Consider the following 24524-nt stretch of genomic DNA (forward strand, 5'->3'; position numbering starts at 1 on the left):
ACACCCAAGAGCCCAACAGGCGGCCGAAAAACCGAAAGGTAAAACGGACCAGCAGAGGCAGACCCCGAGGAGCCTGTGGAAGGTGGCCCCAAGCCCCAAGGGCAGTACTTACAGGGCACCTAGGGAAGGCAGCCCTAGGCGCATGCAGCCCGAGTACTGAAGATAACTCCTGGCTCTCGCACCCACAAAACTAACACCACACTCAAAGCACAGTGCAGTAGCGACACCGGAGCCAGAGCACACGACCATCGCCTATAGCATCAGCCTCAAGAACTGAGGTGTGGGTAGCCGGCGCGGGGGGTCTGGGGCTCCCCCTTCCCCCTCCCGGGGAGGGGGGAGCTGCGCAGACAGCGGCGCGGCAGTGTGTGACGTCACACTAGTTTGCTTGTTTTCGGTTGGGGGAGTTCTATCCACTAGTTCGGTTTTAGGTAGCAATTTTAACCAGAATAGGGGTTTGTTTTGGGGCGCTTACCTTTCTGGGTGCCTGTTCCGGTCGATGGCAGACATAGAATGCTTCCAACTACACGGGGGCTTCTATAGGCCATTGCTCCCCTTGCCTCTCTGAGGGGGCCCGGTTCTGGCCGTGGTCCCCGGTAGGCCTAAGAACTCCATACACATGACTGATGCCAAAGTCTGACATTAGCATATCAGCCTGGGATAGCTCCGGGGAGCCGACGGGGCTCCCCCCAGAAATATGAGGAAACAATAAAACTAGCAAACGTCATTTACCACTGCCACTTGTCCGCACAGCCCTCCCCTCCCGGGAGGGCGGAACCCAGGACACCCCCCCCCCCCCCAATCAATAGCCGGTAGAACCCTCACCTACCCACTGGTAGCCGGCTACTTACACCTTCAGTTTGTAGGCTGATGCAATCTGGGATGCTTCTAAACTCTGGCCTCGATTTCTTGCAGGATTTTGTGCCCTTGTGGTGTTTCCTACTGTTTGTGGTACGTTGGCCAGAAGTAACTATAATGTACTGGGCTCCATGTGCTTAGGGCTACCTTCCCTAAGCACCTGTAAGTACTACCCTTGGGTTACTTGCTTGATACCTGCTTGATGGGATTCTGGGAGTTGTTCTACTCCCCAAGCCCGGCCCGAGGCCAGGCTTGACTTGTGATAGTTTGGTCCACCAGGCTGTTGCTTGGAGCGGCCCGCAGGCCCACATACCCACCACAGCCCAGTTGGTCTGGCACTCCTTGTAGAAAACAATCTAGTTTTCTCTTGAAGATGTCCACAGCTGTTCCGGCAATATTTCTGATGCTCGCTGGTAGGACGTTGAACAACTGCGGACCTCTGATGTTCATACAGTTCTCTCTAATTGTGCCTATGGCACCTCTGGTCTTCACTGGTTCTATTCTGCATTTTCTATCGTTCACTCCAGTATGTTGTTATTTTCTTGTGTAGATTTGGGGCCTGGCACTCCAGTATTTTCCACGTGTATATTATTTGATATATTTCTCGTTTCCTTTCTAGTGAGTACATTTGGAGAGCTTTGAGACGATCCCAATAATTTAGGTGCTTTATCGCATCTATGTATGCCGTATATGTTCTCTGTATTCCCTCTATTTCAGCAATCTCTCCTGCTCTGAAGAGGATAGTGAGTACTGAGTAGTACTCAAGACAGGACAGCACAAGTGATTTGAAGAGTACAGCCATTGTGTAGGGATCCTTGGATTTGAAAGTTCTCCGAGGAGAACGGGAAGTGACCAGTCCCAAAGAGCCAAGGATAGCATGGAACCCCTTCGGTTCAGGCAATGAACCACTGGGGAACAGTTTGAATGGATCGGGATTGTCCATCTGCGAGTACCCCGAACCCTCCGGAACGATATCCTTCCAGCCGTGAACCTCCACACCATGCTGTGAGCCCAATGGAAGGATGGACCCCACTGTCCTTGGCCAGCATAGTGAGCATTGGTCATAAAGCCCCAGCCTTGAGACGACTTGTCTGTGAACACATCTAGCGAGGGCTCGGGTAGGCACCAAGGCACTGAACTCCGAAAAACCCATAGAGGAAGCCGGCAACACAGCGACCGATGCAAAGCCCCGGAGACCAAACCCAACAGTCGCGAAAGAGGTGGAAGGGATGTCCTCGAAGGAACCAGAACAGCCGATGAAGCCACACCCGACTCTGCGGGTAGACCATCATTGCAAAGTTCAGGTTCCCGAACAAACCCTCGAGCAACCGTTGCGTGACCCGGGAGCCCCTCAGGAACAGACGAAAGTGGGAATGCAGGCAAAACAGCGCCCCATACAAAACCCAGCCAAGACCGAACCTGGGAGGGAACCAGATGGGACTTCCGCCAGTTCACCAGGAACCTGAACCCGCGAGCTGGGAAAGTACCAAATCCCTGGTGAGCAGACACGTGAAGGGGCTGGAAGCCCAAACCAGCAAGTCATTGAGGTAGGCCAGAACCTGAACACCTAACAGACGCAGGCGGGCCACCACGACCTGGATAAAGTGAATGAAAACCCGACGCACCAGATTCAAGCTGAATGGAAAGCAACGAAAGCAGTAACCTTCACGCCCTACAACCAAACCGAGCCAGTCCCTGAACCCCGGATGAAGAGGGACGTGCCAATACATGCCCTTGAGATCTAGGGACACCATCCAAGCACCCGGCTCCAACAGAAGACAGACCTGGGACAAAGTAGTCATCCAAAAGGAGGGGAAATAAACCCACAGGTTCAGACGGAACAAGTCTAGAATGAACCGGAGGTCCGCGCAGTCCCGTTTCAGAACCGGAAACAGGTGGGGATGTAACACTGTAAAAGTGTTTGGTTTAGTTGTATTTAATACAGAGAGATTCAGGAGTCACAGACAGGGATTTGAGAAGGCGCCAGTTTGGTCGGCCTGAGACTCACACCTCTAAGCGTTAATGACCTCAAGTGACCTGAGGTCAGATCATGCGAATTTCACCTTGCCTCTGCTAATCTGATAATTGGCCTTCAAACATGCCGACGTTTAAGGAGTGGCTTGGTAGAGAGCCGGAGGCTACCTACTTGTGGGCGGAGTTAGCTACTAGGTATCCCAATATATAATCGGAGAGCTATCGATTCGAGCATTAACAAGATATAATAGGAGCCAGCACAGCAGAGGACAACAGCCGAGACAGGCTGTCGGTCGGACGGGGGTGACGCTGCCTGACAGCTGCAGACTCCCCCCCCCCCCCCTCTGTCCAGCTATAGGCAGACACTTGGTGAGTTGAACATTAAGGTGACTTGGTCGTGTTTACATATGTTGTGTGATGATCAGGGGCAGACAGTTGTAGGGTTCTCAAATTCTTGGATGATGACTCACTTTGCATATTAATCTTTAACATTTTAATTGAATTGATTAAATTATGATACTTATCATGTGAAATATAATTGAATTTATTATTTAAATGGTCTTTAACTTTGTTCCCTAGAGTTTTTGAGTTGAGATAAGAAAGCCTCTGCGGTTTCATGATTTAATGAATACATGATACAGATGGAACAGACTAATAATGACCTCGTGTTAACATCTTTGAGAATTTTGTGATACAGACAAGTTCCATTCCTTGTCTTGTATATAATGGTCTTGAATGGATGGTGGCAGCATTTCTTCTTCTACTATCTACTCTTCTAATTCTACTATCTACACTTCTACTTCTACCTATCTACTCCTCTCCCTCCACCCCTCTCCGAACTTTCCCTTTCAGCTAATGACCCTCCTCGCTCCTCCCACCTCTCTACCTCTCTCGCCCCAAACCCTCACTAATTACCTCATTATTCATCTCTCTCATTTCGTTTCTCTTAAACATTTGTGGCAGTGAAATGTATTCTAGAGTTCTCTCTAGACTTTCGGGTACCTGGTTGATACCTGGTTGATGGGGTTCTGGGAGTTGTTCTACTCCCCAAGCCCGGCCCGAGGCCAGGCTTGACTTGTGAGAGTTTGGTCCACTAGGCTGTTGCTTGGAGCGGCCCGCAGGCCCACATACCCACCACAGCCCGGTTGGTCCGGCACTCCTAGGAGGAATAAATCTAGTTTCCTCTTGAAGATGTCGACGGTTGTTCCGGCAATATTTCTTATGCTTGCTGGGAGGACGTTGAACAACCGCGGACCTCTGATGTTTATACAGTGTTCTCTGATTGTGCCTATGGCACCTATGCTCTTCACTGGTTCTATTCTGCATTTTCTTCCATATCGTTCACTCCAGTACGTTGTTATTTTACTGTGTAGATTTGGTACTTGGCCCTCCAGTATCTTCCAGGTGTATATCCAGCTACCAGGGTAGCTGATCAAGTTACGGCGCCTTGTAGTCTTAGCACCTAGGTAGGCAAATACCTAGGTTACAAGGTGTTGAATGAGAGAGGTTGCCTTAGGAACTCTGGAGGTGCTCTAGAATAGTTAGCTAACTGAGGACGGGATAACGGACTAGAGAGAGCTGTTTTCCCCGGCCTCGTTAGTTAACTGGGGGTTGGAATAATGGACAAAAGAGAGCTATTTCCCCCATCCCCCGTTACAGGGAAACCCACCTGAGTGACGAGGTCGGTTCGACCATGCCCAAGCGAACCCATTCCAAGACGACACCTTATGAGCACCCAAACGGAGCAAAGAGCTATCCCCGCACAGAACAGAAACAGGCGGCACCAAACGCTGCACTGGTGCCGAACCTGACACCATTGGCCTACCAAGAATGAAAGAACCCTGACCCCGACTGGCACGATCCCCCATCGGAGGCCCAACAATTCCAACATAGGACAGCAAAGAGCTGAAGTCGCCTGCAGATACTGCATCACTGCAGACTCTGCAAACAGTAATGGACAAAAGGACGAAGACAATCTAAGAGCCGGGGCCCAAGCAGATCCCAAGGCAGAAGCAAGCACCGCCTGTCGACACGCGAGCCGAGAAGCAAAAAACCGCGAAACCGCATCCCGCAGGAACGGCGCGAACAGCTTCAACAGCGTAGACAAAGCACGCGCCGCCGAAGGCAACACGCAAGTCGTCCGCGACCAATGCAGCCTAAAGGGAAGGAAACAGCACATGAAGCTGCATCACACCAACATCCCGCGGATGGGCATGGGCAAACAAGCACTCATTGAGGTGCTTAAATGCGTCCCCCAGGAAAACTTGCATTGCCATCTGAGCCTCCTGCCACTCAAGTGTACGAGACCGATAGAATGTATGACATGCCTCCAAAGAGAAGAAAGGGCAGTCTGCTAACCAGGACGACTCCGGAACTTCATAACGAACCCAGTAAAGACACAAAGATCCATACACAAAGGAACGTGGATCCATCACGAAAGCAAAATCCAGGTCGCGCAGGAGGTAAGCCACAAGAGCGTAGTGCACCCACTGGGACTGGACTCAAGAAGCCAGAAACCTCCGGAAAGACGAAACCGAAGAGCTGTCGGGATCACGGAACTGAACCTGGAGAGGGGTAGACACCAGATCCAACTCGTAGAAGGAGGAAGCAAAAGAGAACCCCACACCCTGTAACACCAAGCCCCGCTCCGAGGGTACAAAAACCCAAGCGGGGTCCAATGAGGCACAATACCCCCAAGTCAACTTCTCCCCCGCCTCAGGAACCTCACCCTGAGGATCCAGGGCCGAGCCGTCCTCCACACCCCCTGCCTCTAAAGTAAAGGCAGCAGCAGCTGAAAAAGCAGGAACGAAGAGGGCCCACTGGTAAGACCCAGAAGCTCCGGCAGGAGGACCAGGCTCAAATGCCTCCACCACCACCCCAGAAGGGGACTCCCCCGAGACTGCCCGAGTCTCAACGCCAACTAAACCCTGCCCTAACTCCAAAACCCTCAGACGCTTTGGAGCCAGAAGCAACAGGAAACGAACCGGATGGACAACAAAAGGGAAAGGACAAGGGGAGGAGGACGGAACCAGAGCTGAAGCGACTCCCACCCCCAAGCCCGGGTCCCTAAAACCAAAACGGGGCAGTCTCGGGGCATCCGGGGAAGCAACTAACCTAGCATGTTGCAGTAACCTAAACCTAGCATGCAAAGCAGCTGCCGCCTGCACCCTCATATCATGATCAGTTACTTGGGGTGAACTGGAGCACGTACAGGCAACAAATGTTGCATGACTCCGGGTCAAAAGAATCACCGACCCAACAGGCAGCATGGCTGAGGCACAACCAGTGAGTGTTACCCAGAGACAATGGGACAGAGCAACCTTCCGACTCGCACGAAGCAAGAGGGGACTCGAGGATCACATCCATCGGACAACGGAGCCCCTGCGGGGTTTCCCAGGGCTCTTCGCCTTATTAACATGCTAAGGGAAGCCCAGGCAGGGTACTGCAAACCAGCCCCAAGACTACCAAACAAACTGCTAATAGCTGAACCCCTGGAACGTGTCCACTCACGGGGAGCCCTAGCAAGGGGTGCCACCAACCACACAAAAACTGAGAACAGATATAATGATAGATATATACACCCCAACACAGAAGGGGCAACCACCAAGGCAGACCTCCCTCACCAGGCAGAAAAACAAAAACATCGTCATGCTTGTTTGCTAATTTTAGTTTGGGGAGTTCTGTCCACTCGTTCGGCTTTTGGTAGCAATAGTTTCACCAGATTTTAGAAAATTTGTTTTGGAACGCCTACCTTTCTGGATGCCAGATCCAGTCTATGGCAGACATAGAATGCTCGCAACCACACGGGGGTTTCTATTGGCCATTTCTCCTTGTGCCTCTCTTGAGGGGGGGGCCAGGTTGTGGCTCATGGTCCCTGCCAGGCAAGAACTCCATGCATATTGACTGATGCCAGAAAGTTATACATATCTATTCAGCCTGGATAGCTGCGGGGAGCCGACGAGGCCCCCCCTCCCAGAAAAAAAAGATTTGAAGTGCAATCAATTCATGAATGTATTGATATCTATGAGAAGTCATTTTCTAAGCTGCCTGCCTGCTGCCAAGCAGTTTATCAGCTGGTTGCAGAGTTAAGGTGAAAGTTTGCCCAAAGTGTACATGCTCTGACTGGGGCCTACAGGTAAGGCAGGTTTACTACTGAGTGTTGGGGTCCTTAATTAATAAGTGAAGGTATATATCTAGCTGTATATGGGAATATAGCCATTCAGTTAATCAGAAAAGTATAAAAATATACTAGTGCTCTCTAGATATTATAATAGTCAAAAGGCTACACAAGGAGAGGAATGTCTTAATATACACTTATATTCAAATATAAAAGCGTGTTATACATCATTACAGTCAAGAACATACCTGTGTGGTTGAGCCAGCAGCTGGTCAGCATATTTATACACTCTCAGTATTTCCCTCACACAAGAATTTATTGCTTGAACTAAGGAATCTGGAATATTTGTACTCCAGTTTGATGGTAAATCAATCCTGCCTTCTGCTTCATCAGCTTCCATAGAATCATCATCAGGATTTAGCTGGTGTGGAAAAAAACAGCATTGAATGTAATGTAATGAAATGAAATGCCATTTTATGGGTTGGGCCCCGGAGGCTTCCAGAAGCTAACGGACTGATATTCACTATATTAGTCCAGAGCATCATTTAATTGGAGTTCTTTGCCTACCGGGAACCACGAGCCAGAACTTGGTTCCCTCAGAGATGAGCAGGGAGCAATGGCCTATGAACACTCCTCTTTGTGAAAGTATACATGTCTGCCATCAACCGGAGGTATCACCCAGAAAGGTAGGTGAACCATTACAAACCCCAACTGGTAAAACATTGCAACCCAAGACCAAATATAGCTCAAGAACTCCCCCCAAGAGGAAACAACAAACAAGCAAATATCTAATCAACTAGCGCTCTCACTCATTAGCGACCCCCCTCCCTCGAGAGGGGCTTCCGCCCAGGCAGCCCAAGCGAAGCGTTCATAGACTGATAACAAACCCGTCAACCTGAGAGATTATCTTGAGGTTATTTTGAGATGATTTCTGTGCTTAGGGTCCCCGCAGCCCGGTTCTCGAACAGGCCCCCTTTTTGTTAACCCCCAGGAATTAGCCCATAGCAGCTGTCTAACTCCCAGGTACCTATTTGTGTACCTATGTACCCCAGGTTCTAGGTACAACTAGACCACAACTGAGTCAATGATTGCAGTTGTGGCTGCAACCGCCGACCCAAAGCGACACAGGCCCGACTAGGCCCAGGAATGTACACGAGGTACCGCGCAGCCAAGACCCTGTTCGACTGCCAAAAACCCTGCGCCCGAATGTCAGTCCAGGACATGTTGTCAAAGACGGCAGCAAGAGCATGGAACTTACAAATGTCATGGGCACGGGGATAAACCACAAGATGGCTAGCCTGAATAACTCTGCAGACGACCTGGGTGACACACACCCGAGAAGAGAAACCGGATCAACCCAAAGCGCATCCCCCGGACACAGAAGCCGAGGCGCGCAAATAACGGCGGAGGGCTGTAACCGGACACAAAACATAATGCACCCCTGGCCTGACCAACCAAGCATCAACAACCCAAGGACCCCTCCGGAAAGCAGCTGTCTCAATCTATACCAGAAAGGAAGGAGACGACTGCAGACGAACAAACCTATCGCTACGACCGGAGGAGAGCATGAAGCCCACTGACCCGACCCCCAGAGCCCAATGCCAACAGGAAAAGAGCCTTCGAGAAACAATCCTGAACCGAAGGGGCCACAACAAACCGAGGAGAAGAGAAAAAAAGAGAGCAACCTGTCCAATGCCAAGAATGGTTCAGGCAGCACATGAGCAGGCCGGAGGTGAAACAACGCATGAGACAGCTTGCAAAATGGCACAGACGTTACAGCAAGACCAAAAGCAAGGTGAAGCGGCTCTGCCAGCGCCGCACGATACGAGGCAACAGTATGTGGCAAGATGACGGCCCCTAACCTCCACAAGAAAAGGACAAGACCACGCCAAGAAACGCAGCAACTTAAGAAGGGCCAGAAAAGAAAAGGAAGGACCGTGGGACACCATCAACGAAGTTACCCCACCACCAACAGAAGGTGAGAGGCGCGAGGCAGAACCAAATCAGCTTCGCCATGAGCCAATCGAGCCTAGGAAGAGGCGGAACCGCGGGAAGATCTTGGGTGCGACCACCGAGCAAGCAGAGCCGGAAACCCAAGCTGGCAAAGGGGAGATGGAACGTCTGCCGTACAGAAAAATGCCCCAACGCCAGCGAGCCCACCAGGAGATTGGAGACTACGGGTCCGACACAAGACTGCAGAGAAGGGACACCGCGAAATCGTGAAAACACTAACAGGCAGGGTAAGCCAGGAACCAAGAACCCAAACCTGGCAAGAGGAGAGCCCAAAGGGCACAAACAAAACACACAACAATGTCAAGGAGCAAATGAGAAAAAACAGAAAAACATAAGAAAAAGACTAGAAGAACAGCCCCAGCACCAGCGGCTAGGTACAAGAGTGTAGAAGGAAGATGAGGAACGAAGAAGGCAGGTAGCAACGGGAACGAAAGGTACATGACCAACAACACACAGAGCTGCTGGTCATGTCCCAACAACACACAGAGCTACTGGTCATGTCCCAACAACACACAGAGCTACTGGTCATGTCCCAACAACACACACAGTCGTTGGTCATGCCCCAACACAAGACTAAATGGAAAAATGTGCAAAGGTATGCCACCAGACCAGTACCCGAACCAAGGGGTAAGAGCTACAAGGATATGATCACCACATTCAAGATCCTCAGAGGAATCGAAAAGGTAGATAAAGACAGACTATGGAACCCAAGGGGCACACGCACCAGGGGGACACAGGCGGAATGAGTGCCCAAAGGAGCTGTAGAGACGTTGGAAAGAAGCATTCCAGAGTCAGAGTAATAGACAAATGGAATGCATGAGGAAGTAACGTGGTGGAGGCTGACTCCACACACTGCATCAAGCGTAGATATGATAGAGCCCAGCAGGCCCAAGAACCTGCACAATAGTTAATTGACAGGTAAGAATGCATAATGTCTGGGGTGCATAATGGGGTGCATAATGTCTGATCTTGGAGAGTATCCCAACTGATTTAGAGACTTTCTTAGTTATGTGTTGTATGTGGGTGCAGAAGTTGAGTCTCTTGTCTAAGTATAGGCCAAGAAACTTTCCATCCTTTTTATTGCTAATGTTTACATTATCTATTATCTATTAGCCAGGCACTGCAAGACGGGCAAAGAATAAGTGACCCAGAGAAGACCATGAAAAACGGGGCCGTGATCTCCCTTGTAACAAATAACATAAGACAAACAAGGAAGGCCAAGGAAGAAGCACAGAAGGGCCAAACAAAACGCCACAACTAATCCCCAACGCGCATCCGCAGTATGAAAACTGCAGCAAAACGTCACCTCATAACATCCTGACACAATAACATTTACCTCATAACATGCACCCCCTCCATTGTACCTCATAACATGGTGAAAGTGAGGCCCTTAGAGTGACTAAAGCATGGGTTGGACATGCATACGAGTGGGACTGGATGGGTAGAAATGGGAGCTGCCTCGTTTGACCCAATAGGCCTTCTGCAGTCATCTAAGTTCTGATGTTCTTATATTCGTATCCTAAACCACAAACCAGCGTCTCCTAAAGAGACACCAGACCCAATAAACTCACCTGCAGAACGTAGGCACGAACGTGTAAAGATAGAAATTGCGAGAGGGCTAGAGACCGAAAGACACAAAAATGGAATCAATACAGGAAGAGGCCGAACCCCCAAACATACCAGCGATACAAAGATGCGAGAAACAACTACACGGCAGTGAGGAGAGAGGCAGAAAGAAATTTTGAAAAAGGGATTGCGGACAAATGTAAAACAGAACCAGGTCTATTCTATAAATTCATAAACAACAAATTGCAGGTAAAGGATAATATTCAGAGGTTGAAAATGGGAAATAGATTCACGGAAGATGAAAAGGAAATGTGTGAAACACTAAACGAAAAGTTCCAAAGTGTGTTTGTACAAAATGAAATCTTTAGGGAACCAGATACAATAAGAATTCCAGAGAACAACATAGAACACATAGAGGTGTCTAGAGACGAAGTGGAAAAAATGCTCAAGGAGCTCGGTAAGAACAAAGCAGCTGGCCCAGATGGCGTTTCACCATGGGTTCTGAGAGAATGTGCATCTGAGCTCAGCATTCCACTTCACCTGATCTTTCAGGCATCCCTGTGTACAGGAATCGTAGCAGACGGGTGGAAACAGGCAAACATAGTTCCAATCTACAAAAGTGGCAGCAGGGAAGACCCCCTCAATTATAGACCTGTATCATTGACAAGTGTAATAGTGAAAGTATTGGAAAAACTAATCAAAACTAAATGGGTAGAACACCTAGAGAGAAATGATATAATATCAGACAGACAGTATGGTTTTCGATCTGGAAGATCCTGTGTATCGAATTTACTCAGTTTCTATGATCGAGCCACAGAGATATTACAGGAAAGAGATGGTTGGGTTGACTGCATCTATCTGGACCTAAAAAAGGCTTTCGACAGAGTTCCACATAAGAGGTTGTTCTGGAAACTGGAAAATATTGGAGGGGTGACAGGTAAGCTTCTATCATGGATGAAAAATTTTCTGACTGATAGAAAAATGAGGGCAGTAATCAGAGGCAATGTATCAGAATGGAGAAATGTCACAAGTGGAGTACCACAGGGTTCAGTTCTTGCACCAGTGATGTTTATTGTGTACATAAATGATCTACCAGTTGGTATACAGAATTATATGAACATGTTTGCTGATGATGCTAAGATAATAGGAAGGATAAGAAATTTAGATGACTGTCATGCCCTTCAAGAAGACCTGGACAAAATAAGTATATGGAGCACCACTTGGCAAATGGAATTTAATGTTAATAAATGTCATGTTATGGAATGTGGAATAGGAGAACATAGACCCCACACAACCTATATATTATGTGAGAAATCTTTAAAGAATTCTGATAAAGAAAGAGATCTAGGAGTGGTTCTAGATAGAAAACTATCACCTGAGGACCACATAAAGAATATTGTGCAAGGAGCCTATGCTATGCTTTCTAACTTCAGAATTGCATTTAAATACATGGATGGCGATATACTAAAGAAATTGTTCATGACTTTTGTTAGGCCAAAGCTAGAATATGCAGCTGTTGTGTGGTGCCCATATCTTAAGAAGCACATCAACAAACTGGAAAAGGTGCAAAGACATGCTACTAAGTGGCTCCCAGAACTGAAGGGCAAGAGCTACGAGGAGAGGTTAGAAGCATTAAATATGCCAAAACTAGAAGACAGAAGAAAAAGAGGTGATATGATCACTACATACAAAATAGTAACAGGAATTGATAAAATCGACAGGGAAGACTTCCTGAGACCTGGAATTTCAAGAACAAGAGGTCATAGATTTAAACTAGCTAAACACAGATGCCGAAGAAATATAAGAAAATTCACCTTCGCAAATAGAGTGGTAGACGGTTGGAACAAGTTAAGTGAGAAGGTGGTGGAGGCCAAGACCGTCAGTAGTTTCAAAGCGTTATATGACAAAGAGTGCTGGGAAGACGGGACACCACGAGCGTAGCTCTCATCCTGTAACTACACTTAGGTAATTACACAACATAGCCGAGAAGATTCTGGGAGCACCGCCAGTGGAAGAAGGCAGAACCGCACATGCAGGAGAAGAGTAGGGTAGAGGTGAAGGAGGAGCCCCACACCCATACACAGGGAAAACCCGGCGTCCTCCCCATAGTGGCAATCCAGAACACCCCCAGTAGCTATGGGGCACGGACTGGAGAACTGAGATGAGTGAGAGGCAAAGCACCTGAGAGAAAAGGACGCAGAACACAGCACTTGTGCACACCTCCCATACCAAACTAACACGGGGCATGCGCAGACAGGGATGCCAGATTTGGGGTGCTGGATGTCGCAAGCTGAAGAAATAAAAATCACGAATTTGACTATAAAACTAGACAAAATATTTTTGTTAATGATTGAATTCCTGTGCAGAGTACAGTCAGCATATTGCAACAGTAGCTGGAAAGCGGAGTAAGGAGCAAAATATACATAGCCGGCTGTCATTTGGGCAATAAGTAGCCAAATTGGGCTACACGTAGCCCAATCTGGCACCCCTGCGCAGGACAGGAGGGTCGAACCGCACAACCCGCTCAGTGAGAAGGCGCCAAAATGGGAATATTGAAAAAAAAAATGAGCAGAGCTGAGACAAAGCACGGAGAGCCCAAACCTGTAGGAGAGAAGATACAATCACAAAGGAACGAAACAGGACCGAAAACCGAAAAGAAGCACTGAAGAGGAGCAACAAGCCCTAGAAAGGATCAGAGGGAAGCCACACCGGAAGACGACAGACATTCCAATAAAACGGGAAGAAGTGAAAACCTTCGCGAACCTTCGAGAACATATAGAAGCAAGCACAAAGCACGGAGGCACATAAAGGCAGAGTCGCACCCGAGACCAAAAGTCATGCAGAACCCCGAGAAGAGGGGAACATGACGGTGAAGGCCCGTCCCAAAGAAGAAGGGTGAATAAACTGAGAAAAGTACCTACCGACAGGACGGAACTGACGGATCCAAGGGACAAGGAACCGAACCGGGAGAGGGGCCGGCGCCCGACAACACATACGGAGAGGGGGGAAAGAAAAACCGCACTCCTCCTAACTGCAAGTCCCGTTCAAAGGGTAGAAAACCTCGGCAGGGTCCAACGAGGACCGAGGCCCCTCAGGTCAGCCCCTCTCCAGCCCTGGGAACCCACACAGCAGGCCCTGTGGTCGAGCCGCCCCCCAAGGCCCCAGCCTCACAAGAAAGAGCCAGGGCAGCCGGAAAAGTACTAAGGAAGGGAGTCCACAAGCAGACTCACACAACATTGCTGAAGGAACACGCTCGAATGCCTCCGTCGCCACCCTGGAAGTGGAATTCACCGAGATCGCCAAAGTCTCAAGACCATCGAAGCCCCGCCCCGCCCCCAAACCCACAGACCGTAAGGATCCGGATGCATGGAGGAAGGGCGGGGGGTGGGGGGGGTCAGACTAGACCACAACAGGGGAAAGACAAGGGGCGCAGAAGGAAACAAAACTGAAACAACCAACACCTGTTTGGTGTTGGTTGTTTCAGGTGTCCTGTTTGGTGTCCAAGTTCGCAAACAGGTGTCCTGTTTGCAAACATCTACATCGGTACCATCGAGAAAAAGGTCTTAGTCGACATGAACTTGAAACCGGCCATATACTGGAGGTATGTTGATGACATTTTTACACAGGTACCTGATATCAGACATCTGCAGGAGCTGAAGGAGGCATTTGAGCGGAATTCTGTATTGCGTTTCATTTACGAGATGGAGAAGGATGGGAAGCTGCCCTTTCTAGATGAAACAGTCATGGAAATGAGTGCAGGTTTCCACACTGCAGTCGACATTAAGGAAACAAACATAGGAATGTACCTAAATGCCAACAGTGACTGCCCAGACAGGTACAAGAGGAGTGTTGTTAACACTTATGTCGACCGTGCTCTCAGCCACAGCTCAGGATGGAAGCAAGTCGATGAAGAACTCTGTAGGGTAAGGTAGGTCCTAGTCAACAACGGCTTCTCCAATGGTTTCGTTGAAGACATCATAAGAAGGAAGGTGAAACGCCATGCAACCTCTGAAGAGACAACTAACACAACACCTGTACCCAATATTAGACTATTTTACAGGAACTTCTTTTCCACAGCTCATAAAACGGAAGAAAGGGTCCTGAAAGATATTGTTAATAGAAACGTTATCCCTACAGACAAAAATCAGAAGATACAATTGACGATTTACTATAAAACCAAAAAACCAGCGTTGAATGTAATGAAACGCCATTTTCTGGGTGAGCCCCGGAGGCTCCCTGGAGCTTATCGGGCTAATGTATGTTATGTTAGACCGGGACATTAGCTAAGGAGTTCAGACCTACCAGGGACCAGCGCCAGAACCTGGCCCCTTCAGAGAGGTTTCAGGGAGCAATGGCCCTGGAAAACCCCATATGGTTGGGGGTTTTCCTTATCTGCCATCGACCGGGGTTAGGCACCCAGAAAGGTAGGCGTAACAAAACAAACCCCACCTGGTAAGAAACTACAACAAAAACCGAACAGAGAGGTAGAAAACTCCCTACAATCCCAAGGAAACAAGCAAACAAGCAAACATCACACTTTACTGCCGCGCCGATCGTCCGCGCAGCCCTCCCCACCCCGGGAGGGGGAGGGGGGAGCCCCGGACCTACCGCACCGGCTGCCAATCTCCAGTTCGGAAGCTAAGCTTCAACCAACGCGAAAAAACCGCCGACCGGTGGGAGGGAGGGTTTCCAGGGAGCCTCCGGGGCTCACCCAGAAAATGGCGTTTCATTACATTCAACGCTGGTTTTCTGTGGGGAGCCCCTACGGCTCCCTGGAGCTTCATACCCAAAGAGAAGGAAAAGAAAGGGCTATCCCGGGAGGCGGCCGCCACAAACTCTGCAACGCAAAGCCAAGACAACCGGCCGCAAACCTGCGACCCAAGGCAACAAGAACGCCCAAGAACAGACGCACATATGGATGGGCGGCCAAAAACCTGTGCGACCCACAAATCCCTGCGCCCGAAACGAGCCCGAGACGTCACCAACACAGCAGCAAATGCTGCAAACGTCTGAACAGCACGGGCGCAAAGACAGACCGCAGGAAGAAGGAAAACACTGCGGACGACCTGGGAGCCCCGAGCCCTGAAAACAGGGAACGAAGGAACCGGATCAACCACAGTGCATCCCCAGGCACGGTACACCGGCAACAGCAAAAAGCACAACCGGACAACACAGGACGTACCCCCCGGCCAAACCAAACAAGTACCAATACCCCAAGAACCCCTCCGGAAAGCAGCCGTCTCGACCGTCGCCAGGACAGAGAAAGGCTGCACACCAATAAAGCTATCACCAGTACCAAAGAGGAGGAAACTGAAACCGAAGGGGTTACCACAAACTGAGGGGAAGATAAAAAGGCACCCTGAACAAGGACCAGGATGGCTCAGGCGACTCATGAGCAGGCCGGAGGGGAAACAAAACACGAGAAAACGTAATAAACGTCATACTGTCTCCAAGACGAAGCTCGCAGGTGGGACACCGTCAACAAAGCCACCAGAACACCATAGAGATGGTGATACCCGCGTCAAAATACCAGACTCGAAGAGCCAAAGAGAAGGCCGAACCAGTCACGGACAGGACCGATTCGGCCTGCTGAAAGAGGCGAAGCCTCAGGAAAAACGCCCCGGGTACGGACACCTATCAAGCAGCGTCTGAAAAGAAGGCCGGGCCGGCCACCATGGAACCATAAGGACTGTTCTCGTGGGAATGGGCTGCAACCGAGCCAGAACCCGAAGCAACAGCTGGACCGGGAGAAGAGGGACAGGTACCCCCCACCTCGACCAGGCCTGCCGAAAGCCTCCACCGTGAAGTTCTCGCAGGTGGGAAGGGCGCCACAAAACGGGCGACGCCTAGACCACGCCGACCCGAAGACGTCCATAAGCCCAACAGAGCCAACAAAACGAATCGGCGACGACTGGCCAACCCACGAAGTGGAATGAACCGAGACAGCTGTCCACCAGGACGCAGGACACACCCCGGACACGAACCACACAGTTAACCAAACCCCCTGTGGTTCCGGCAAGAACCACCAGAGAACAGTCCAAACAGAGCTGAATGGTAGAGTACCTAGTGACCCAAACCCTCCGAAGCGCAAACCAGACAGCCATGAACACCTGAACCGGGCTGTGAGCCCGACGGACAGACAGACTCCATCAACCTCGGCCGACCTGGTGAACACTGGTCACAAAGCCCCAGCCGAGAGACGACCCGTCCGTGAACACATCGAGCGAAGGCTCGGGGAGGTGCCAAGGCACGGAACCCCGAAAACCCCAAAGAGGAAGCTGGTGATGCAGCACCAACACCAGATCCCCAGAGGAACCCAAGGAATGCAAGAGGCGGAAGGGGAGTCTCCGTAGGAACCAACCGACGCCGTAGCCAAACCCGGGACCCCCTCCTGAACAGCCAAAGGCGGGACCACAGCCGCAGTAACACTTCTGGAGGGAAGACAATGAGGGGCCCAAGCGCCTGAAACAAGGTCCAGGTCCGAACCCGGGACGGAAACAGAAGGAAAAACCTCCAGATCACCAGGAAACCAAACCCAGCGATCTGGAAAGAACCATCCCCTGGCGAGCAGACAAGCGGACTGACTGGGAGCCCACTCCAGCCAGTCGTCGAGGTAGGCCAGACACCGAATCTCAGACGCAGACAGGGCACTAAGATCCGGTAAAGATGCAAAGAGTATACAAAGTGCCCTTAACAAAATAGGGAAGGCAATAAAAACAGCAAACCTGAAGCCCCACCACCAAAGCATTATATGACAATCATATTAAGACATATTATGACATATGACAATCATATGACTAAGAGTGCTGGGAAGACGGGACACCACGAGAGTAGCTCTCATCCTGTAACTACACTTAGGTAAGTACACATAGGTAATTACCAACCGTGCTAGCCCCAGAAAACTGGAGAGGAACGAGCCAAGAAGTGACCCGGAGGTCTAGGTCCACCATCAATGCACCCGGCCCTAACAGAATCCGAACAGGAGACAACAGTCCTCCGAGGAGGGCAGAGGATCCAGGGCGCAGACTGAAGTAGTCCAGAAGAACTGCAGACCGGAAAAGCTCATGACTGCAAAGATCAGACGGGAAAAGCTCATGACTGCAAAGAGCAGACGGGAAGCCCAGAAGGATGGGGCGGATCGACCACGCCACACGCACCCACGAAGAGGAAATGACGAAGCGCAGGGGAAGAAGCCCACCCCGCCAGCTCTGAACCCCCCCCCCCCCCCCCAAGGGGGAGAAGCCATCCTCCGACGCCAGCAGAGGCCGGAAGACAACCCAAAGCGCCCACCAACAGCGGGACCAAGCGAGAGGCAACAGAGCAAGCTGCTCCCCCAGCGCCCAGTCAACAGAGAAGGGAACAGAACCCCTTCCGAAAGAAAAAGTACACTACCGAAGTCATGAGGAGAGACTACGGGAATGAAACCACACTTCGCTGGAAGATGAAGTGAGGGGCGACCTGATCACCACATTCAAGATACCCAAGGGAATCGACAGGGCTGATAAGGACAGGCTATGTAACACAAGGGGCACATGCACTAGGGGACACAGGTGGAAACCAAGTACCCAAAAGAGCCACAGATAGAATTTTTTTTTTTTTTTTTTATAGTGTCAGAATGGGAACGGGAAAGCACTAGGAAGTAATGGGGCGACTCCTCACACAAGTAACGAGACTGACCCCCATAAAATGTCACATGTAAACATGACAGAGCCCAAGAGGCACAGGAACCGATACACCTTTTCTTTGTCTTTCTTTTGTTTTTCTTGTCGGCTTTCGACAGAGTTCCACATAAGAGGTTGTTCTGGAAACTGGAAAATATTGGAGGGGTGACAGGTAAGCTTCTATCATGGATGAAAAATTTTCTGACTGATAGAAAAATGAGGGGCAGTAATCAGAGGCAATGTATCAGAATGGAGAAATGTCACAAGTGGAGTACCACAGGGTTCAGTTCTTGCACCAGTGATGTTTATTGTGTACATAAATGATCTACCAGTTGGTATACAGAATTATATGAACATGTTTGCTGATGATGCTAAGATAATAGGAAGGATAAGAAATTTAGATGACTGTCATGCCCTTCAAGAAGACCTGGACAAAATAAGTATATGGAGCACCACTTGGCAAATGGAATTTAATGTTAATAAATGTCATGTTATGGGATGTGGAATAGGAGAACATAGACCCCACACAACCTATATATTATGTGAGAAATCTTTAAAGAATTCTGATAAAGAAAGAGATCTAGGAGTGGTTCTAGATAGAAAACTATCACCTGAGGACCACATAAAGAATATTGTGCAAGGAGCCTATGCTATGCTTTCTAACTTCAGAATTGCATTTAAATACATGGATGGCGATATACTAAAGAAATTGTTCATGACTTTTGTTAGGCCAAAGCTAGAATATGCAGCTGTTGTGTGGTGCCCATATCTTAAGAAGCACATCAACAAACTGGAAAAGGTGCAAAGACATGCTACTAAGTGGCTCCCAGAACTGAAGGGCAAGAGCTACGAGGAGAGGTTAGAAGCATTAAATATGCCAAAACTAGAAGACAGAAGAAAAAGAGGTGATATGATCACTACATACAAAATAGTTACAGGAATTGATAAAATCGACAGGGAAGACTTCCTGAGACCTGGAATTTCAAGAACAAGAGGTCATAGATTTAAACTAGCTAAACACAGATGCCGAAGAAATATAAGAAAATTCACCTTCGCAAATAGAGTGGTAGACGGTTGGAACAAGTTAAGTGAGAAGGTGGTGGAGGCCAAGACCGTCAGTAGTTTCAAAGCGTTATATGACAAAGAGTGCTGGGAAGACGGGACACCACGAGCGTAGCTCTCATCCTGTAACTACACTTAGGTAATTACACTTAGGTAATTACCTGTTGATGGACGGTTGAGAGGCAGGACCAAGGAGCCAGAGCTCAACCCCCACAAGCACAACTAGGTGAAGACATATTGTAAAAGCACAAGCCGCCGACTAGTGGCAGAGAGCACTACGCCGGCCAGGCAAAGAAGGCACAAAACTGCATCAAAAGGCCCACCTCGACAGCAAAACCACAAAGTCCCAGCACAACCACAACATGTGCCAAGACCCAAAAAGCTCAGCCTGCAAGCCAAGAAGACCCCGGAACCCCAAAAGGCAGAACCGGGGCACACGAGGAAACAAAGTCCCCTGAACCCACAAAAGGGGGCCCAAGAGGAAGAAACCTCCAGAACGAAACCAAGGAACCCAAAGGAACCCAGAATCGAACCAGGGGGAGCCCAACCACCACATTTGCCGGCGGAGAACACCACTGAAAGGCAAAGCACAGACCCCAGCAGAACGCCCTGGGAAAACGGTCCCAACAGACCGAAAACCGAGGGGCAAGGTGTGGGAGCAAGCATACCAGCCAGGGGCACTGAGCCTAAACTCATAGGCTCAGACCCAAAATCAACACCCAAACGTTCCCAGAGGAACAGGCAACGGCAAGAAAACACCAGAAAAACAAAGAAACGACAACAGGAGAACAAAAACCCTGAAAATTTTTGAAAACTCACCAGAGACGCTCGCTCGCACACCCAGACGCATGTAAACAAACCACAACGCCGCCCTGGTGGCCACGCCGGGAAACCGGCAGACGAAAATGGCCGCCAGCAGGGGCTGTGACTGACGCTAAATACACAAAAACACGCCAGCAAATGTGGGAAGCTAGCAGACTGGAAGGGCGAAAAACGCCGCCCAACAGCAGAAAAACCCCTGAAGGGGCAAAACCGCCCCAGAACTGCTAGCAGGCAACCCCCACAGCCCCGGGAACCAACAACAGAGGCCCCGGGGCAGAGCCGTCCTCCAAGCCCTCCGCCCTGAAAGAAAAGCAAGAGTCCATGGGAAAGGCAACAAGAAAGGGCCGCTGGTAAGACCCAGAAGCCTTGGCAGGAGGCACAGGCTCAAACCTCCGTCCCCAACCCGAACGGGGCAGCCCCCGAAAACCGCCCGAGTCTCTGCCGCAACTAAACCCCGCCCCGACCCCAAAACCCGCAGACGGTCCGGAGCCGGGAACATGGAGAGAAAGGGGCGAGCAGCACCTAACCAAACGGGGCGGCCACGGGGCATTCGAGTGGGAAACCAACCTAGCATGTTGCAGCAACCTAACCTAGCTTGCAACATGGATGCCGCCTGTACTCTGAACAGTAATAACATCAGGAGAGTACTGGAGAACAAGCAGAGACTCACTCGCAAGACTCTGGGTCGAGGTGTCAGGGACCCAACAGGCAGCACGACGGAGGTAAAATTGGCGACTGTCACCCAGAGACAAGGGAACAGCAACCAACGATCCCGTACAAGACGGGTTGGAACCCGGAAGACACATTCAATGGTCCCCCGAGCCCAGACAGGGGTTTCCAGGGCCCGTAGGGTAACAACTACGGGAAGCCCGGGCAAGGTGTTGCTAACCGGTGAAGAAACCCAAACATAACAAGAGGGTAGATTATAGCACTGAAAACCCCTGAGACGTGTACAAGCACGGGGGCCTAGCAGAGGGCCGCCAAACACTACCAGTGGAACTATAACCACCTTAGGCAGACCCCCACCAGGCAAGAAAAATGAAAAACAAAAGAAAAACCCCGCAAAAGTACACCGTCTCCAGAGGCAACAGAAACCGGCCGCCGCTTAGGTGGCAGGCTGCGCAACACCTTGACGCCCTAACCAGCACAATACCAATCCCTACCCAGGGCCAAACAAGGGCCCCAAGCCCCAGCTGGCCCCAAGGGCGAGGCAAATGCCGAGCAGCAAGAACCTCAATGGGAATGGTTCCCGAACGCCCCAGGGAAGATAACCCTGTTACGCAAGGGCAGTACTCACAGGGCGCTTAGGGAAGGCAGCCACTAAGCACATGCAGCCCCGGCACTGATGAAGTACTCCTGGCCACCGCACACCACAACACACGGCAGTGAACGCCACACAAGGCAAACACTGCCTAGGAAACTGAGGCCAGAGAAGCGTCAATCCCGGTTGACATTAGCGAACGAACTGGAGATTGGCAGCCGGCGCGGTAGGTCCGGGGCTCCCCCCTCCCCCTCCCGGGGTGGGGAGGGCTGCGCGGACGATCGGCGCGGCAGTAAAGTGTGATATTTGCTTGTTTGCTTGTTTCCTTGGGATTGTAGGGAGTTTTCTACCTCTCTGTTCGGTTTTTGTTGTAGTTTCTTACCAGGTGGGGTTTGTTTTGTTACGCCTACCTTTCTGGGTGCCTAACCCCGGTCGATGGCAGATAAGGAAAACCCCCAACCATATGGGGTTTTCCAGGGCCATTGCTCCCTGAAACCTCTCTGAAGGGGCCAGGTTCTGGCGCTGGTCCCTGGTAGGTCTGAACTCCTTAGCTAATGTCCTTAGCGACTCTAGCACCACGGATGTCGACATCATGAACAGCAGTGACACCGAAGACCCCTCAATGGCACAGCAACGTATGGAAAACCCCAACCCCAACCAATCCCCGACCGGAACCAGGAACAAGATACCTGGCTCAACAGCTTTACCCCCCTCCTCCACAAACAGAAGCGACCAAACCGAATGTAATAACATTGGCACTACAGCCAAACAAACACTTCCGTCTCATAGTCAATAATGGGGATCACAATCCTTCAGGTGAACATCAGACATTTCTTCAACAACAGATACCTTCTCACTCTGGAAGTAGCCAGACTTAACCCAGATGTAATCTTACTCAATGAAACAGCGGCCAGACAGGACCAGCACATCTCCATCTGAGGATATTCCACCAGGGAAGTCAACAGGGGTAGGTTCAGTGGGGTGGCAATACTAATAAGAAGAGGACTCTCCTACCGCCCCATCCTCGTAGAAGACGACAACTTTCTTGCAATAGAACTCACCACTTCACACGGCCCCCTCATCGTCTGCACCGCATATCTACCACCTAGACTGGCCTACCTCCCCTCCATCCCTCTGAACAAGCTGCTCGACAGGAATCTCCCCACTATCATCGCAGGAGACCTGAATGCCCACCATCAGGCCTTATTCAATGCACCTGCCAGGCCAGACCTCAAGGGCAGGCAGCTCTTCAATCTAATGCAAAACCGGGACCTCTCCTTCCAAGGCCCCCACTTTAAGACGTTCTTTGCGGGCAACCAGAGGGGCACCCCTGACATAGTGCTGACCAACAGAGATTGTGACCTGTTCACTGCAGAGTAACCCCAGGCAAGAACGTGGGGTCGGACCACATCCCTGTGGTCACATCCCTCCAAGCAGCCCCCTTCAGATATGTGGCACCACCCAGGCCCAGACTGGGAACCATACGTGCCCGTGAATATGACACCTTCCTTGCTGACGACCCCATCATTGAGTTCGAGAACCTCCCAACCCAAACAATCGACCAAGCAGTAAACACCATCCACAACCGGATCCAGCTTGCAACCGAGGCCACTTGTGAAATATCCACCACAAGGACTTACCACCAATATAAGCCGACCCGAGATATCAGAGGCAAAATGAATGAGTACCAGCGAGCCTGCCAAAGCCACTACCAAACTGGCCAGCCACCAGCGTTGACCCTACAAACACTCAGAAGGGAAACCATAGACCTTACGCTGACCCACAAGAGCCACATTTGGGGAACCCTAGTGAGACAGGCCAACCAGTACAAAAGGGAGCCGGGTACTTTCTGGCGCAAGATCAGACAGCTCCTGGGATCAGTTAACCCCAGCCTCACCCCCTTGTACACACATTCCTTGACGAAGATGAAGAGGAGCAGCAAGAAAAAATAGAAGACCCACAGGATCAGGCTGACCTCATGGGCGCAGTCTGGAAAAAGACACTCACAGCTTCAAACAGCAGAGCCTTCAACAACACTCACTTTGAACGTGTCAACCAATGGACAACAGAAAATGCCGCCTCCCTTAACAGCACCCCTCTGATTGACCTGACAACCCTAGAAGACGACTACCCTCTAACAAGACCCATAACTATGCTAGAGATGAGAGGAGTCATCAAAAGCACCAGAGATAAGGCCCCTGGACCATCAGGGATCAAAGCGCTGCAGATTAAACTTCTACCAGGCAATCTTATGCAATCCATACTCAACCTATTCAACGCTATGCTGGCATCGGGTCACATTCCTGTAGCATTCAAGTCAGCCAAGATGATATTCATTCCCAAACCCAAGAAAGACCCCCACCAACCTGGCAACTACCGACCAATCTCCCTCTTAGACACGATAGGCAAGTGCTTTGAAAAAATCATGTCAAACCGTCTTAACTACTACATGGAGTACAACAACCTCTTCACAGAAAAGCAGTTTGGCTTTCGAGCACATAGATCAACCCAGCCCGCAATTAACATCATCTACGACGCCGTAAGCTCAATTCGAAAGCAAAAACAGGTAGCTTTGATTGCAACGAGGGACATACACAAGGCCTTCGACAGCTTGTGGCACGATGGTCTTGTGTACAAATTAGCAGACTTACCAGCGCAAAACTGGACCCTCCTCAGGCTGATCAGAAATTTCCTTAAGAATAGGCAAGTTACCCCCAGCTTCAAGGCAAAAGAGGCTGCAGCCTTCACCCCAACAGCTGGAGTCCCCCAAGGATCATGCTTGAGCCCGGTTCTCTTCAACATCTTTGTAAATGACCTACCCCAACCAGAGTATAGGGACACCATTATCGTACAATTTGCGGACGACGTAACACACGTAATAACATCTAACCCTAGCATCCAAGCGGCCAAGCATGCAACTGTAACCCGTAAGGCAAACGTAGAACTAGCAAGGACTGCTAACTGGGAAAGGAAATGGAGGATCACCACTAACCCAGAAAAGATCCAATTAAGCACTGTCGGCTGTATGGCCTTCTCTATTGAAAATGAGGGGGGAATAAGAATCAGGGGTGAACCCATAGCCATCTCAAACTCCAACACTGTGCTCGGGTACAACTTCAACAGGCTACTCAACTCCTCCCAGTACGTATCCCAGAAGACAGCGATGGCCCGGGGCTCACTGGCGAGGCTCTTC

The 24524-nt window shown here is 50.2% G+C and overlaps 1 protein-coding gene across 4 annotated transcripts in view; it reads right to left on the reverse strand.

Moving 5' to 3' along the window:
* vir (VIR_N domain-containing protein) overlaps positions 1-24524 on the reverse strand; it is a 274658-nt gene that overhangs the window by 90057 nt on the left and 160077 nt on the right. For all 4 annotated transcript variants that reach the window (XM_069330494.1, XM_069330493.1, XM_069330492.1 and 1 more), the window contains one exon: positions 7195-7367. In XM_069330494.1, coding sequence (XP_069186595.1) covers positions 7195-7367 — 173 coding nt within the window. The remainder of the gene's footprint in view (positions 1-7194; positions 7368-24524) is intronic.

The sequence above is a fragment of the Procambarus clarkii genome, chromosome 24, assembly GCF_040958095.1.
Source record: "Procambarus clarkii isolate CNS0578487 chromosome 24, FALCON_Pclarkii_2.0, whole genome shotgun sequence".
NCBI lineage: Eukaryota > Metazoa > Arthropoda > Malacostraca > Decapoda > Cambaridae > Procambarus > Procambarus clarkii.